The following is a 15,177-nucleotide window of genomic DNA, read 5'->3' as shown; positions in this document are numbered from 1 at the left end:
GACTTACACTGACTGTAAGTAGCTCTGGATAAGGATGTCTGATAAATGCTGTTAATGTAAATGTAAATGAGTAGGTGATTTCAAACTTTGAATTGGTAGTGGGCATGTGGAATATATATACAGTAAGGAGAATAGACAATGTAACTGGAGCAACTGAAACTGATGTGTAATGCATTGTAGTATATCAGGATGTACAAAGTTTCAAACAGAAAAATATATTTAGTAACTAATTTTCATTTCTGATCCAATTAGATGTAGGTTTCATCAATTAGTTATCAGTGGTCAAGGAAAATAGAGCTCTGTGGCCTTCAAAATAAATATTTCATGGATTCTTATTTTACATTTTCATCGTTTTTATTTAAATTGTGTTATTCTCTAAATGCATTGCTGATGGACCAAAAAACAGCACAGTTTTAGCTCTGTATAAATGAGTAATTTACAGAACACTGATTCACTTTCTTTAATCCAGTGTTAGAGGGAAGGGGGGTGGGCAGGACAGAGATCTGTCCCGTTTCTGCATGTCTGCACCCAGGGCTGCGCTCCTCAGACGTGGATGTGTGCGGCGTGGAGCAAGCTGCCTGCAGCGGAGCTGGCAGAGGTGCGCTGGGCTCATACGGCTGTCAACCCGCTGTTATCTGGAGTGACGGGCTCCAGGGCGTCTGTCAGACATCCTCCTTGAATAGCCGGAGAGAGAGAGAGAGAGTGTGAGAGAGGGAGAGAGAGAGAGAGAGAGAGAGAGAGGCATGTCACTGTCTCTGTCTGGGTCTTCGACTCAGGAACACTTCCATAAACATCCCTTCCCCACCATCGTTCCTCAAGCCCTGATGAATATATTTAACCCAGAATTACTCACTCACACCTTCTCTGCTCGCGAGTCATCCTACACCTCCAGCTCTCATCTGCATTTGCGTGTCTTCTCCTGCTTCTTAAAGAGTAGTGTTGAAATGAGTTGAAGTGACTTCTTGAACATCACATCTCGGTGGCTTCCAATTATAGGCCAGTGACCATGCTCTTCTGTGTAATGAAAGGTGTTATGTGGAGAATGTATAGTACGTATGTTCCTGTAATATATGTATTTTGTAACTTTTCTTTCTAGCTTTCCCTTTTGGCTGAAGCCGGATTTGGGGGTGCTCTTCTTTACATAGACCCATGCGATGTCTTCAATGAGACAGAGATCTGGCACCAGGCCTTTGGTGTCACTTTGAACGCTGGAGGAGACCCTTCCACCCCTGGCTACCCCAGTTTTGGTGAGTAACTGATATTGGAAAGTGCCATGTGGCAGGGTAAAATGTTGTAGTAAATGTAAGACGTGTGAAATTTGAGCACTTTTATCAAAATATTGCAACCAAAACCAAAAAAAATGTGGGTAAATTTGGGCATATATACAGAATATAGAGGACAATATACAAGTAACAATTAAATTATTGCACAGCAAAGACAATCACAATAAAACATTGTATACTGTACAGTTTATTTGGACAATTCAGTACAAATGTATACTAATTTCTTGGTATTTATGTCTAATAGTAGACAAAACATTCATGGAGGTAATGTATACAGAGAATACAGCAACATTGACAAATTTTTCATGGTTTAGAGATAGAAAACAAAATGGATAAAAAGGAATGACATGGACTGAAAGGGTTCCATCTTGTCTTTTCTTTTCTTTACATAGATTATGTTGTATTTAGCTGACATTCTTCTTCAGCGTGACTTCACTGTCACTGACTGGTTACAGGGACAGTAACCCTGCATCTCAGTGTTAAGCATCAAGCTGAGTGAAACTGTGGTAGTGGGTATGCTGGGTTTTACACTGGAACTGTGATCATTTGGTTCACAATAATTTTTTTTCTTGTGTTTTTTTTTTTTTACTCACTAAACAAATAGGATGAGTTCAGTCATAAAACGTACTTTTAAAGAAGACTAGCATGTACAGACCATTCTCATGATCTGTAGACCACAGTATCAATATGGGAACATGCTTACTTGATATTCGACAACTGCTTTTAAAAAGAGTCAATATGCTAACCTTTCAGACTGTAAATAGTTCTAGGGTTAAACTTTATTCTCCCTTCTGCCTACACATTCCCAGAACCATTTCACCGTTTACAGTTATTTGCTGTAATTAACATAAATGTTAATTCCCATGGGCCACACAGAGGCGCAGCGCTTGCTGTTTTGGCCTCACACCTCCAAGGTCATTAGTTTGAATCCCTTCTCTGGCTTTGTGTGTGCAGATATTGCATGCGCTCGCGGCGTTGCCGTGGGATTTCCTCTAGGTTCTCTGGTTTCCTCTCGATGTCCATGCACATGAGGTGTGAGTGGATTGTGTATGTGCATGATTTATACTTTATATTGACCAAACTCTTATAATGACTCCAGTAGCCAGACTGTGGTAAAATGTAAGATGCAAAGTTAAGCGCGAATTCTTCATCCTCTGCTTCAGTAAAGTAAAAAAAAAACTACTAATGATATGTGACATCCTGTGATTACATGAATATTCAATTACTCATCTTGCTAATTTTATCCCAATGCTAAAAAGGAAGAACACAGAGAAATAACAATGGGAGGCTCTGGAGTTAGGACAAGTGTGTAATCGTTTCAGTGGGACATGGTGAGTGGAGGTCAAGTGGGGAAATGCACAGTAAGTGCAACAAGAGATATTCTTCAAAGAATAGAAGCCCAGGGCACTTTAAGCAACCTGCATCATGCATGACTTTTTTCATACCTCTTGAAAATGTAAAATCCCACTGTGCTATACAATTCTGTCCCATTTGGAGAATTTTCAACCACTGTGTATATTTGATAAATCACAAATTTCATACTTCAGACATTCACACATCAAAGGTAAATTTAGTCTAAAACAATACTTAATTAAAGCAAAAATGAAGTTTGCTTAATGTCCTTGTCATGGCCAACGCGCCTCCAGCCCGCTAGAGGGCGCCTCACCAGCCTGGGAGACGACGACCCGGAAGAGGAAATGGAAGCGGGCGGTGCAAGTATAAAAGTGAGGTAACCCCAAGGAGGCCCACTCTTTGTATGAGTTTACTTGCTAGCTCTCTCACCCACAGCCAAGATAATTGTGATTCATGAACTATGACCTTCGCCTGCCCACGACTTCGAGAATTGCCTGATCCCCTGGAAACCTTGAAAGAACCCCGACCGGAACTTCCTGGCCACGACCTCTGCCTTCCCTGACCTTGAACCTGCCTGGCCCATTGGTTAAGACGGGATTCCATGCTCCCCTACCTTCCTGCCGCCCAAGACCTACTCCCGTCCAGTCCAAGATCCCGGACCATCCTGAAACCCGCCGTCTTCCGGTTCTCTTCTGCCCCGGTACTTCCCAAAGACCCCGAACTGACTCCCCGCTGCGTGGCAGCGCGTCCATTGTGTCCTCTCCGTCCTCAATCCTCGCCGGCCAGGCGCCTCCGGTCCTCCTGCCCCGCTCGCCCAGTGTCCTCTACCGGTACGACGGCTTGTCCTCACGCCCACAGTATGTCTGCAAGTGAGTCATCGGATTCCCTTTGTGACAGTCCTGGATCATTGAAATGAAGCAAAATAGCAAACAATCATATAATAAATATAGAATTGTGTATTGAAAACGTTGGGTATTTTTTCACGTCAGAGTTGGAGCAGGAGTGAAGCGCAGAGGTTGGACATTATGGCAAAAAGGATTTATGTCATGGGTGGGCTGGACATGGCGATGAAGGAGGACGCATTCGCACGATTTCACGTGACAGGGGTTTAATACAGACTACACGAGACAAGGGAACATGAACGCGCACAATGACCCGACGACGAACAGACACGAACAGGATAGTTTTATACAATTATATAAATATACACCAGGTGAACACGATCAGGGAACATTACACAGGACGAACATGAAACTCCGGTCCGGACTCCGGATCCGGAGTCAACCCTTGCCGTTCTGGATCATGACAGTACTCCCCCCTCAAAGGAACTACCACCTGGGAGTGCCCCACAAAACCGTCCATGAAAGGGGGGAGAAGTCCATAAGGACGAGTGGCGGCAGTCCTGCACCAGCGGCGTCAGGCCCAGGCCAAAGCATGGCTCGTCCGTGGGGGACCGGCATCCTGTCCGCCGTCCGCAGGCACCGTCACTCCGGTCAGTCTCCGGCACGCCCCGCTGGGAAGTTCGCTGCCTCCCTCGTTTCGGTTAACGCTGGGAGCACCTGAACTGCGCGACCGGTCTCCTCGACCGCACGGTAGCTTTCATAGGCCATCGAGGTCCGGTCGCCTCCGGTATCGCCAGGGGGAACATGGACAGCGTGACAGATCCTCTCGACCCCACGGTAGCTTTTGTAGGCCGTCGAGAGTCTGTCACGCTTGGGGAACCGATAAAAACAGGACATGGATCATGGCGGGGAACTGACGATTACCGGAGGTGCGTCGCTGGAATCCGGACGAGACGGCAGCATCGGGGGACGTCCATACATGGAATCTTGAACATGGATCTGTGGAGCACACATCCTCCTGACCGACCACGGCTCCCTGGATCTCGGCGGGGCGTAGATCGGCTGCGTCCACATGGTCGGGTCATTCTGTCACGCGTGAGCTGGACATGGCAATAAAGGAGGACGCATTCGCATGATTTCACGTGACAGGGGTTTAATACAAACTACACGAGACAAGGGAACATAAACACGCACAATGACCCAACGGCAAACAGACACGAACAGGATAGTTTTATACAATTATATAAATATACACCAGGTGAACACGATCAGGGAACATTACACGAGACAAACATGAAACTCCGGTCCGGACTCCGGATCCGGAGTCAACCCCTTCCGGTCCGGATCATGACAATTTATTTTAACACAACAATGCTCAATGACCAAAAGGAAATAGTAAAGACTCAAAACAAACCCTAAAGCATGTGTCTTCAATGACAAGAACTAAGGAACGCAAGGTAACGTGTTCATGCAGCGGCCTTGTTCTGCTAACATCTCCTTCCTTATGACAGGACCCTAATGATTAGAGCCCTGTTGTCAGGCTGATTGGTGCTGTCTGGGGGCCCAGCAGCAAATGTAGTTCATCAATCTATTCATTAGAGCTTCGACTTAATGTATTTTTTATAATTGCTTGAATTTAATTTTTTTTAAACGTACTTATTTGGTGGCACTTCAGCATCTTGGACTGTCACTTCTTGGGCAAATGGCATTCACAAGGATAAAAAAACAGTCACTGACTCTCAGTGTAAAAGTGTTACACTTTTACAATTTATGTAATGTTTTTAGAAACTTGCTGTAATTAAATAGGCTGAATCGAGGTCTGGTCTCCCTGGGGCTTCACCAAGTTGCTATGGCTACGACCTGTGGGTTGGGTGGTATCTCTGACTGTCTGAGAATTTAGAGCGGTGATTAAACTTCACCTGAACTTCCTGATTAAGTTACCACATTCCTTCCAGTAATTTATTGGGCATGTTTCAACAAAATATTTCACTTGTAATTCTGCCGTTTTTGAAAACGTATCTGTGCCCTGGCCATGCTTTTAACAAAGTATTATCTGTGGCCTTAGCAGTATAATCATCGCTGATGATCCTTTTTGTACAAATAATGAGTGCAATCTGAGAAGTATGGACTGAGCAGCTACCCCTATGCTAAAAAGTGTCCAGACTGAAGCATGACCAAGAACGTTTATAAAAGATTTACTGATATACATTTTTCATGGTCTATGGCTTTCTGTTTTATCTGAGGCAGAGCTGACTGTACTTACAGCATCACCCCACGACAATAGACCTTTTGCTGCCCTGTCTGACCTCTGTATGCTACCCTGTGTGATCACATGGACAAGTCATTACTGGAATAATACCCTAGGACTGCTGCAGGCTATGGAGTCAGGACACAAAGGACTCTGAAAACAGATGTCAGAGCAGATGTTCGTAGTCGGCTCCCTCTCCAGTAAGGCCTGGCGTCAGCGCCTCACACAGAAGAACGTCCAGTGCTCTCACTGGAAACATTTCAGGAGGTCTGCAGGATACTGAATTATTCAGCCAGCTGGGAGTTGTTCCATCTTCTTTCTTTATTTATTAAGACTACAAGGATGCTCTTAATTTTGCAAACTGCCCATTGACAGCTTATAAATCACACTATGTGTGATTTTTGGATGTTTAGCACTTTATACACACAGTAAGGAATACAATTGTGTTTTATATGACACAGAAGTACATAAGTGTTCGTTTAGTATCATCAGGTAATTATCCGAGAATAAGTGAGAATTAGGTGTTACAGCAAACGAAAGCACATCTACAACCAATTGCGTTTTAACACATCATTAATGTTTGGCCACGGCCGTGTGACAAATGTGTGCGAAAACCAGCCTCACTTGAACCACGACAGCCATTCTGTATGTGAAAGCGGGTGCGTGAGTGCTGCTCAGACCATCTTCGGGTCAGCCTCTTTAAATGTTCATCAGTATAGTCTCCAGAGAGAGTCGTCTCTCTCTTCAGAGACAAATGTAGCAATGAACGCCATGCAGCACAGTGTACGATATTCCCATTTGTCCATGTCATATATTTCATGAGCATTTATATCAGTCGACGTGGATAAAATCCTCGGTTCAAGGACCCAGTTCAAGCAGAGTGCACTGAAGAAAATTGAAATGTGACAAGCCGCCCCCTCCGAATGAGCTCTGTAATATAAATGGACCCTTTAAGTGAAATAAAACAGAACTGAGTCAATGCCCACTTGCATGTTTGCTTTTCATTTTTCTCCCCAGAGGTAACAGGATATTGTTTGTGCTGCCATGGCCTTCAGCAGATATAATATTCACTCTGCCACTGAGTTGGGCCTTTAGTGGTGATGTTTATTACCACATTTTTTTAACAAATACACCAGCATCTGCTCCAGGTCATAAACAGAGCCTTTCACATTAAAATACAATATTTTCTCTATTAGCTGACTGCTCTGTGTTGGGGGGTTATTTGTGATTGCATAATTGCATTAACCTTTAAAAAACTGAAGCGGCCTTATTTCTCCTACCTCCCCAGTCGACTGGGGGAGATAGCATCATATGTAGGGAGAACTTCAAACAATTTTTACATGTTAATTTCCGACTGCTGACAGGTGGCTCTATTCACACGGAAAGAATTGCGTCCCCTGAGTTGTTTAGGAGGATTGTTGAAGTCAAAAGAAGCTTTTGAAAAGAAATGTAGTCATTTGCATATTTATTTAAATACGCCACAGCTTCGGGACTCCTGTTGAAGCCTTTAATGAACAAATGCCTGTCACTGATATCTCGGTTGTGGTCTTCACCCTTGGTAAAGTCGTTACCTCTCTCACCTCTCATGAAATCCTTAAGAAATTACCTTAATGTCTTATTAATAATGCCTAGGTCATCCCCAAGATTGCATGAATAAAACTTTGTACTTTATTTTCTTTCAAAATAAAAGATGGAAAACCTCATTATGCCTAATGGCCTTTTTAAAATAAACAATACATACGAATACGTATCTGTGTACTGCATTTGCATCTGTTTGAGTTTCATAATGCATCAAGGTTAAAGCTCTTAAAAGCTTCCCTGTTAATTTATTAATACTTTGCGAAGATATAAGTGGATTAGTTTGCAAATGGGATTGTATGTGCAGATTCAGGATGATTCCTTTTCAAAAGGTGTTAAGTCTCAAGCATTAATTGAGCATTTTTATTTATTTATTTACTTATTCATTCATTTATATTTCATTGGGTTACATAATTTGTTTTTTGCTAATGGAGATACAGCCAGATTTTTTATTTTTTTGCCACTACTCCCCTCCTCCAGAATCGCCAGGGGAAACATGGACAGCGTGACATATCTTCTCGACCCCACAGTAGCTTTCGTGGGCCACCAAGAGTCTGTCTCGCTTGGGGAAATGTTAAAAATATAGCATTTATTAACAGAGGTGCGTAACTGGAATCCGGACGATATGGCGGTGACGCGGAATCTTGAACACCACCAGACATGGGACAGACATGGGGCAGGCGTCCTTGACCGTCCAGAAAACACATCGGGCACGGCAGGACCCTGCAGAACATGAAGCCAACACTGGCCAGGGACTGGCGGCGTCCTCCTGGCGAACAACGGCTCCTTGGATCTCAGCGGGGCAGCGCCAACTGCATCCAAATCTGGTCGGGTCCAAACTCTGTCAGCTAGACAGCAGGAAAAGGAAGGAGGCTTATGCTCCCAAGTTTATATTTTTAAGATAATTTACACCCCCTTCACTCAACACACTTACTCTATTTCCTCTATTCTCATAATGGCCCTCATCTACAGGTTATGTCACAGAACATCACAAACACATTTTATGTAATAGATTGTTTACCAAGACAAAAGTATTTTTAGTAACTGAATTCAAGCATTCTGATGGGCAAGCTACTTATACAATATGTGTTAGAGCCACAACATCTTATTATTATATAAGATCATTATGTGATAAATATAGGTAATTCAACTTATGTTTTTTTTTATTATAATAATATATGATTAATATGAAGACCATATTACTAATACTCAAGCAATGTGTGCAGCGCTTGATCTTCTAGGCCTAATTTACTGAGGGTCACATTTCCTCTACACGGGTATGCAGGTAGGTATTCAACAAATTTTAGTCTTAAATCAATTAAATATTCTTTGATCAAACAAACCCACATACTCATATTGGATGTTTCTTCAGCCAAGGCTGTTCACACAGAATCATTAAGAACACTGCATCTTATTCTTATTCTGCGGAGGACTAACGATTATTTCTGTTTTTCATTTTACTTGATTCTTATTTGATCATAGAATGAGCAGCTTCTGAGTTTGCCTCCCATGCATTGTGATTTTAAGACACGTTCACATTTACATTTAAATTCCAATCATATTCTTTCCTGGTTGTTAGCTTTTCATAGCTAAAGTTCAAGCTTTATGTCTTTTCTCCCAGAAATGCCAATCTTCTGATTGACTGCATTGCATTAGCCCAACCTGTGCTGTAAAATGACTCACCTGTGCAGTTGATGAGCCTGTTCACATTTTACTGCACTGAATTTGCCTTTAGACACCATGCATCTAATTAAATGAACACAGCTGTGTTGCTCATATGACTATGGGGGAAAATGAAGACAACATCTCTTTCTTATAGCCTGTTATTGTTGGAGCTTGACCGTGAAGTGGGGTACAAGCAGATCAAATGTAATTATGCTGATTATCACTGTAAAAAAAAAGGGTTTCATGGCTCAACCCATATTGCATTGTAACCTGCACCAAAACTGAGCAACATCTTAGTCCTGATAGCAATAATATTGTGCCTTGCTATAAGAACTTTTTCAATTAGCAATTCTGTAAAGCACAGTGCTATACAGGAAAAGAATAATTAGCCTCACATTCTGGTTTATTGTCATGCACTTGATGAGCAATGAAAGTGGCACCCACCCTGAAGGGTCTGAGTTATCACCGCTCCTTCAGAAGGTCATGAGAATTTTAGCGTTGGCAGGCATCTTCTCTGCTTGGAGAGTGCTGCTCTGTTTGTCAGGTCCCGTGTTTCGTTCCTGATCTACAGCCCACTGAGAACATGTTCCCTCTTAAGTGGATGAACATTGACCCTCTTTTTTGCGCCGCCTGGTGCAGATGTACCCGTGTCATTAGGATGCTGAAAATGACAAAGACACATGGTATCTTCATTAGCCCACCCACCCCCAGAAACATACTCACTTTGCTCCCTTGGCGCTCTGCCTTGCAACATGGTGCACTGGTGCCTGCCCAGTGGATTTATAGGTGGTATATAGTTAGATGGGCAAAGCCAAGTGTTTACTCAGCTACTTATTTCCAGTGTCATTTACCTATTTCCAATCCTTCTCTGTCTGGCTGCTGTCTGACCTCCTGCACCCCTCTGGGGGACATGGCTACAGTTTAGCCTTGGCAAATGGGAAATAATTTTTGCAAAGAGGAATTCCATCCTGCAAGCCCCTCTGGTCCTAAATCCATTCCTCTTTGCATCCGCGGCGTGAGAGATTATGGCCAGCGGTGGCTGTAGGATTTACTCATGGCTCCAGACCCTTGAACAGGCATAAATTAAGAGGGCTTTTTTTCCGTCTTGTAACCCCTTGTTTCTTCGGATAGAGTGACTGGGTCAAGCCCAGGTGCTTTTTTAGTGTCGCATGGTGATAATGCTTACACATATACAGTTTTATGCCTAATTTTACGGCCATACTCAGTGTTGCATTAATGAGCATATTGCGGGAAAAAAAACTGTGTTGTCTTTTGTATTACAGTATAAACAACACATCACAGTGAGAACAATCTGGATCGCAGATTTCAGACATCATTGCAATATTGCAGAAATATTGCAATATTAACTGTGTGCCGTAGGTAGCTGGCTGCTTCTCTCTGTCACTGCTGTAGCCTATTTAAATGAAGATGTAGTCTTTCCTGAAACGTAAGCAGTGTGTAGTATAAGCAATTGGCCCCGTTCCTTCATAGGTCCTCTGGGTTTCCAATGCAAACTAATTAATCAGCTTTACGGTGCTTTTTTATAGATCTTTTTTTTTAAGAATAAAGCCTTTACATATATGTGGCATTGCTTCATTTTGCCTGTACTGGTGAGAGAGGACAAGACTACAGATGTTGACATGGTAAAACCTCTGTATAACTACAGAAGTGTAATATACAAACGGCATTTTATTTTTATGTTTTTTTATGTTTAATTTGAGTTATTTTTATTTAGTCTTTTTTCCTCTCTCTTTCATAGTTTTGCCCCTTTGCAGTTAAGTTTACCACATGGTCTGTGGAATCTGTGTTGCTAAAAACAGCAGCTTCATGGGGGAAAAGTGTCATTAAGCCATCATTAAAACGCAATTATCATTAAGGGAGGATTTGCGGTTTCCCAGGTCTGCTGATTTTCTAGCAGTTGTGCATGAAAACCAACAAAGGTCAATTTAAAAACAATGTAATTTTGCACATCTTTGATACCACAGCACACATCATGGGGCTGATGCTGCCATTAGCCATCTGCAGTTGTTACTTTGTTCTGTTTAATTAGAAATAATAATTTATTTGTTTTATGTATTTGTTTGTTTATTTCTTTATTAAACCCAATTAAATCATCAATATACAAATACATTTTATTTTTAATTCAGTTTGGTTAAGTACTATAGATGCAGCACAATGCTGTATAAACAGTGTATTCTTGCATATATTCATAAGAAAATAATTTAAATTTAGATTCAATGTGAATTTTTGGAATTTAAGTTCTACATTGAATATGTGTTCCATAAAAAGCCCATATGTTCAATTCACATGTAAGTCAAGTAGGTGGGGCTGTATTGCTTTGCCATAATAATGGATAATATAAAAGTCATTAGCAACATCCACAGAGGCAATTTGGAGTGGGAATACTCCAATGCAAAATAATTTACTAGCTGGTCCCTGAGCAAATTTTCTAACCTTCCAAAGTCTCCTGTTCTCCAGTCATGGCAATTCACAATCAGCCAATGAGGCTTTGTGTATAGGAACCATGGTCAGTTGTGGCAGAGGACAGCTAAATTCCATTTTTTTTTCTCATATTAACAGGGCTGTGTCTGGATATTACACTTTGGAATTACTTTCTCTTGGTGTAAAGATCAGAGGGAAACATTTTCTTCACAAATGCAAAAGTGTAATTTCCCTACAATTTCTATCTTTCTAGCACCTGCTAATCCCTCTAGGGCAAACAAGCATGTGGAATTGTTTTTGGTTTCTCAAGTGCAACTAAATGGTCCTGCATGGTTTCACTTGATTCATCTATCTGTCTGTCTGTCTGTCTGTCTGTCTGTAGTGACAGACTTGAAAAAGCGGGTGCAAAATGAATGGATGGATGTTGATATGGCTTTTTTGGTCTTTGAAATGTTTGTCAGACTTCCAAGATTTTCTGTTCTCCTTCATCTCTCTGTTTTATGAGTTCTGAATATTCACAGGGCTCTGCTGGGATGTGCTCTCTTTACACTGCTGTTCATTTCTTCAGTTCTCATTCTTCTTACCAATTCACTGCTGACAGCCACCGCACAATTATGAGAACTAGATCACTTAGGAGCCAAGAAATGTTTTCAGAAGCCACAGTACGGGACCTTGTTAAGTTTCTGTGTTTGCGAGGTATCCATGAAAGTAGTTACATGTTGCAAAAGCAGGCTAATGAGGCCTGTGTTCCCCCGGTTGCATGTGCCACCACCACCCTGATTAAATTTAATGCACCGTTCTCTTATCCGCTTTGATCATTTCCCACCCTGTGATGTATTCTTGCCCGATCTTAAGCAGAGACGACGTCAGAGAGCCTTTCACTGATCATCCCCGTGAATGGTCATTAATAGTTCCTTTTTTGTTGGCAGCAGGCACCATTGGCACTCTTGAGGTCATGTAGCAAATTGAGCTTCCTTCATGCCAGAGAAACACTGCATCTCGAGGATGCTATCCAACCCAACCTTGCCCACCTGTACAGTCTGAAAATAAAATTAGCCAAAAAAGGATGAGCAAATCTGTTGCATAACATGGCATTCAGAAAGGCCTAGAGCAGTGGTTCTCAACCATCAACCATGACAACTTAAATGTATTAAATGAAAAGTCTGAACCCGAGATAATAAAACAGAATATCACACTACGCCAATACAAAAGAAAACCATAAACCTAATGATAAACCAAAATGACCAGCAAGTGGCAATGTTATACAGGGGAATCTGTATAGTTTCTGGGAATTTTAAAAGGTTGAGAATTTCCATTTCCAGGCTATTCTATTTTCTGTCTGGTTATGAAGTGAATGTCATGTAGCTCCCACCATCTTGTAAATCTTTTGTGCCAATAAAGGTAGGTTAAACCTTACACATGGCCGTATGCTTCTTTATTGATAAAAACGTTTCTACAGGAAGGCTACTGGCCAATGAGTGACCAATGATTAAGCTCAAAACCCTGGACAATTCTAAAAACCTGGCCTCAAATAAGTTTCCAGGTCTCAAAAAGAGGACGTCCGTGTCATACCTGCATTCTGTCATACACAATTAGCATATTGACATAAGTTTGCAGTTCTTCTTCTCTGGTGTGAATCTGTGGTTGTCACCACCAACTAACACTGGACTCTAGACCACAAAAAATTTTGCCGTCTGTTTAGTTCATCACAGATGGACATATATTACCATTAACAACTGCACCATTTCCCCCATTTTGAAAAGAGTCCTTTTGACAGCCATACGACAGACGCAAAGAGCAGCCGATTCCACTTTGCCATTTGGACAATTTGCCATTTGGACAATCTACTACCTAGATACACTCCTACACGCTCTCTCAGATCGGCAAACGAAAGGAGACTAAAAATTCCTTCTTCACGGGGTCTCCGATTCCAATCATGTCTGTTCTCCGTTGTTGTCCCTGGCTGGTGGAACAACCTACCCTCCTCCACACGACTAGCCGAGACTATCACCACTTTTAAGAAGAAGGTGAAAACCTTCTTATTCCAAAAATATTACAGACAAATTTAACACATACACATGCATACACATTTAACAAATAAATACAAAATGTATAAATACATTATAATTTTTCTTAGTCTAGCACCCAACACTCTCCGAGCATGTTCTTCAATGACAAGTCTAAGCCTTATCAGGGCTCTTAGTTTGTATACTTGATATTCTATAGAAATCGAACGAGAATTGCTGGTGTCTTCCCATTGTAAGTCGCTTTGGATAAAAGCGTCTGCCAAATAAAGTAAAGTAAAGTAAAGTAATTACCTTTTCAAGGGGCTTCACCCTATGGCAAATGCTCTCCCTTATTAAAATACACTGCTCTTGTCATCACAGCACTATGTATTAAAAGATCTGAAAAACCCATGCTATAAATTGATTCCCATTTTAAGTTTTCTTTTTTCGCAAAAAGCTCTAATAGTACAACGCTCTCTCTAGAAAGCTTCTCTGTGCGTGTGCTTCTCAAATACGGCGCCAACGTCTGTGATTGTATTGTCATCTTTGTAATTGCTCTGTTGACAAATCTCAGTCGTGTCTTCCTAATTTTGTCCATCCTTACATCCATGCCTTTAAACTTTACAAGAGAGCTTTAGCTAGTTAAACCATTTAATCAGTTTAATTTTGTCCATTTTGAATCTGGGGGTGCTTTGCAGATGCCAAGAGATACCAGCGCAATTTCAGGTTGTGCTTTTAGCCAGTGCTAAAATGATGAGAAACATAATTATGCCTAAAAAAAAAAGGCCAAAAAACATTATTAATGAGATATCAGGTTATTTTTTTAAGACACTAAGGGATGCTAAATTACAGAGAAGGAAAGGGAGGAGAAGGAGTTGAGATTGGATGCAGCACAACACCTGGCCATGTCACTTGTTGACAGGAGTATGTTTGAGAAGAAGTAAATTCAAATTGGGAAACAAAGAATTACAGTAAGTTGTAAAGAAACTGACTAAAATACTAATGTATAAATGAGATAATGTACATTTATTTCTCATTCTGCAAAAAAATCTACAGTCATACAGATACTTTGTGAGGTTTTTTAAGGGACATGAAAACAGCAGAGGCATTTTTCAGGTGACATGTTAATAGTATTTCTTAACTGTAATTTGTCTTGTTTGATTCATTCGGGCAAATGGAAGTAAAACGGTCACAAGGAAAATTGAGTCTGTCTGTCAGGTGCAATTGATGCATAAAACAGGATTTTGAAGGCTCTTAGACATCGTATGGGAAAAAAATCAATTACAAAACCAGCTCCAAACAAAATTGATGGTGACATTGGGTGCCCAAACTGTAAGCTGTTCTGACATCTAGGACTTTTTTTTAAATCTTTTTTGCAACACAATAAATAACATTAAATCATGACTAAAAGAAATATTTCACATTCTATAGAAGGTAGTCCTATTAAGCATAGTTTGTAAAACCCTCCTTTAGTTTAAGGGTTTGTGAATAGGAAAAGAATATTAAATATCTTAATATACATTTGCATATGAGCATATATAGTGGTGGTAGCCTAGAGGGCCAGATGACCACAGTCACTGGTTCAAACCCGACCTACTACCCTTGTGTCCCTGAGCAAGACACTTAAGCCTGAGTTGCTCCAGGGAGACTGTAACTACTGATTGTAAGTCGCTCTGGATAAGGGCGTCTGATAAAAAGTATAAATGTAAACCCAGGCTCACTTGTGTTTGCGCACTGTGCATTTTATTTACCATCTTCTT

At 41.3% G+C, this 15,177-nt stretch overlaps 1 protein-coding gene across 1 annotated transcript in view; it reads left to right on the top strand.

Moving 5' to 3' along the window:
- Window positions 1-15,177, top strand: part of LOC114773210 (inactive N-acetylated-alpha-linked acidic dipeptidase-like protein 2) — a gene marked incomplete at its 3' end in the record, with an annotated part of 115,053 nt that overhangs the window by 33,528 nt on the left and 66,348 nt on the right. Inside the window, exon 4 of the mRNA XM_028965717.1 lies at window positions 1,097-1,247. Coding sequence (XP_028821550.1) covers window positions 1,097-1,247 — 151 coding nt within the window. The remainder of the gene's footprint in view (window positions 1-1,096; window positions 1,248-15,177) is intronic.

Source organism: Denticeps clupeoides, unplaced genomic scaffold (genome assembly GCF_900700375.1).
Source record: "Denticeps clupeoides unplaced genomic scaffold, fDenClu1.1, whole genome shotgun sequence".
Lineage (NCBI taxonomy): Eukaryota > Metazoa > Chordata > Actinopteri > Clupeiformes > Denticipitidae > Denticeps > Denticeps clupeoides.
The sequence above is the reverse complement of the archived record's forward strand: the minus strand, read 5'-3'. Positions and strand labels throughout refer to the sequence as shown.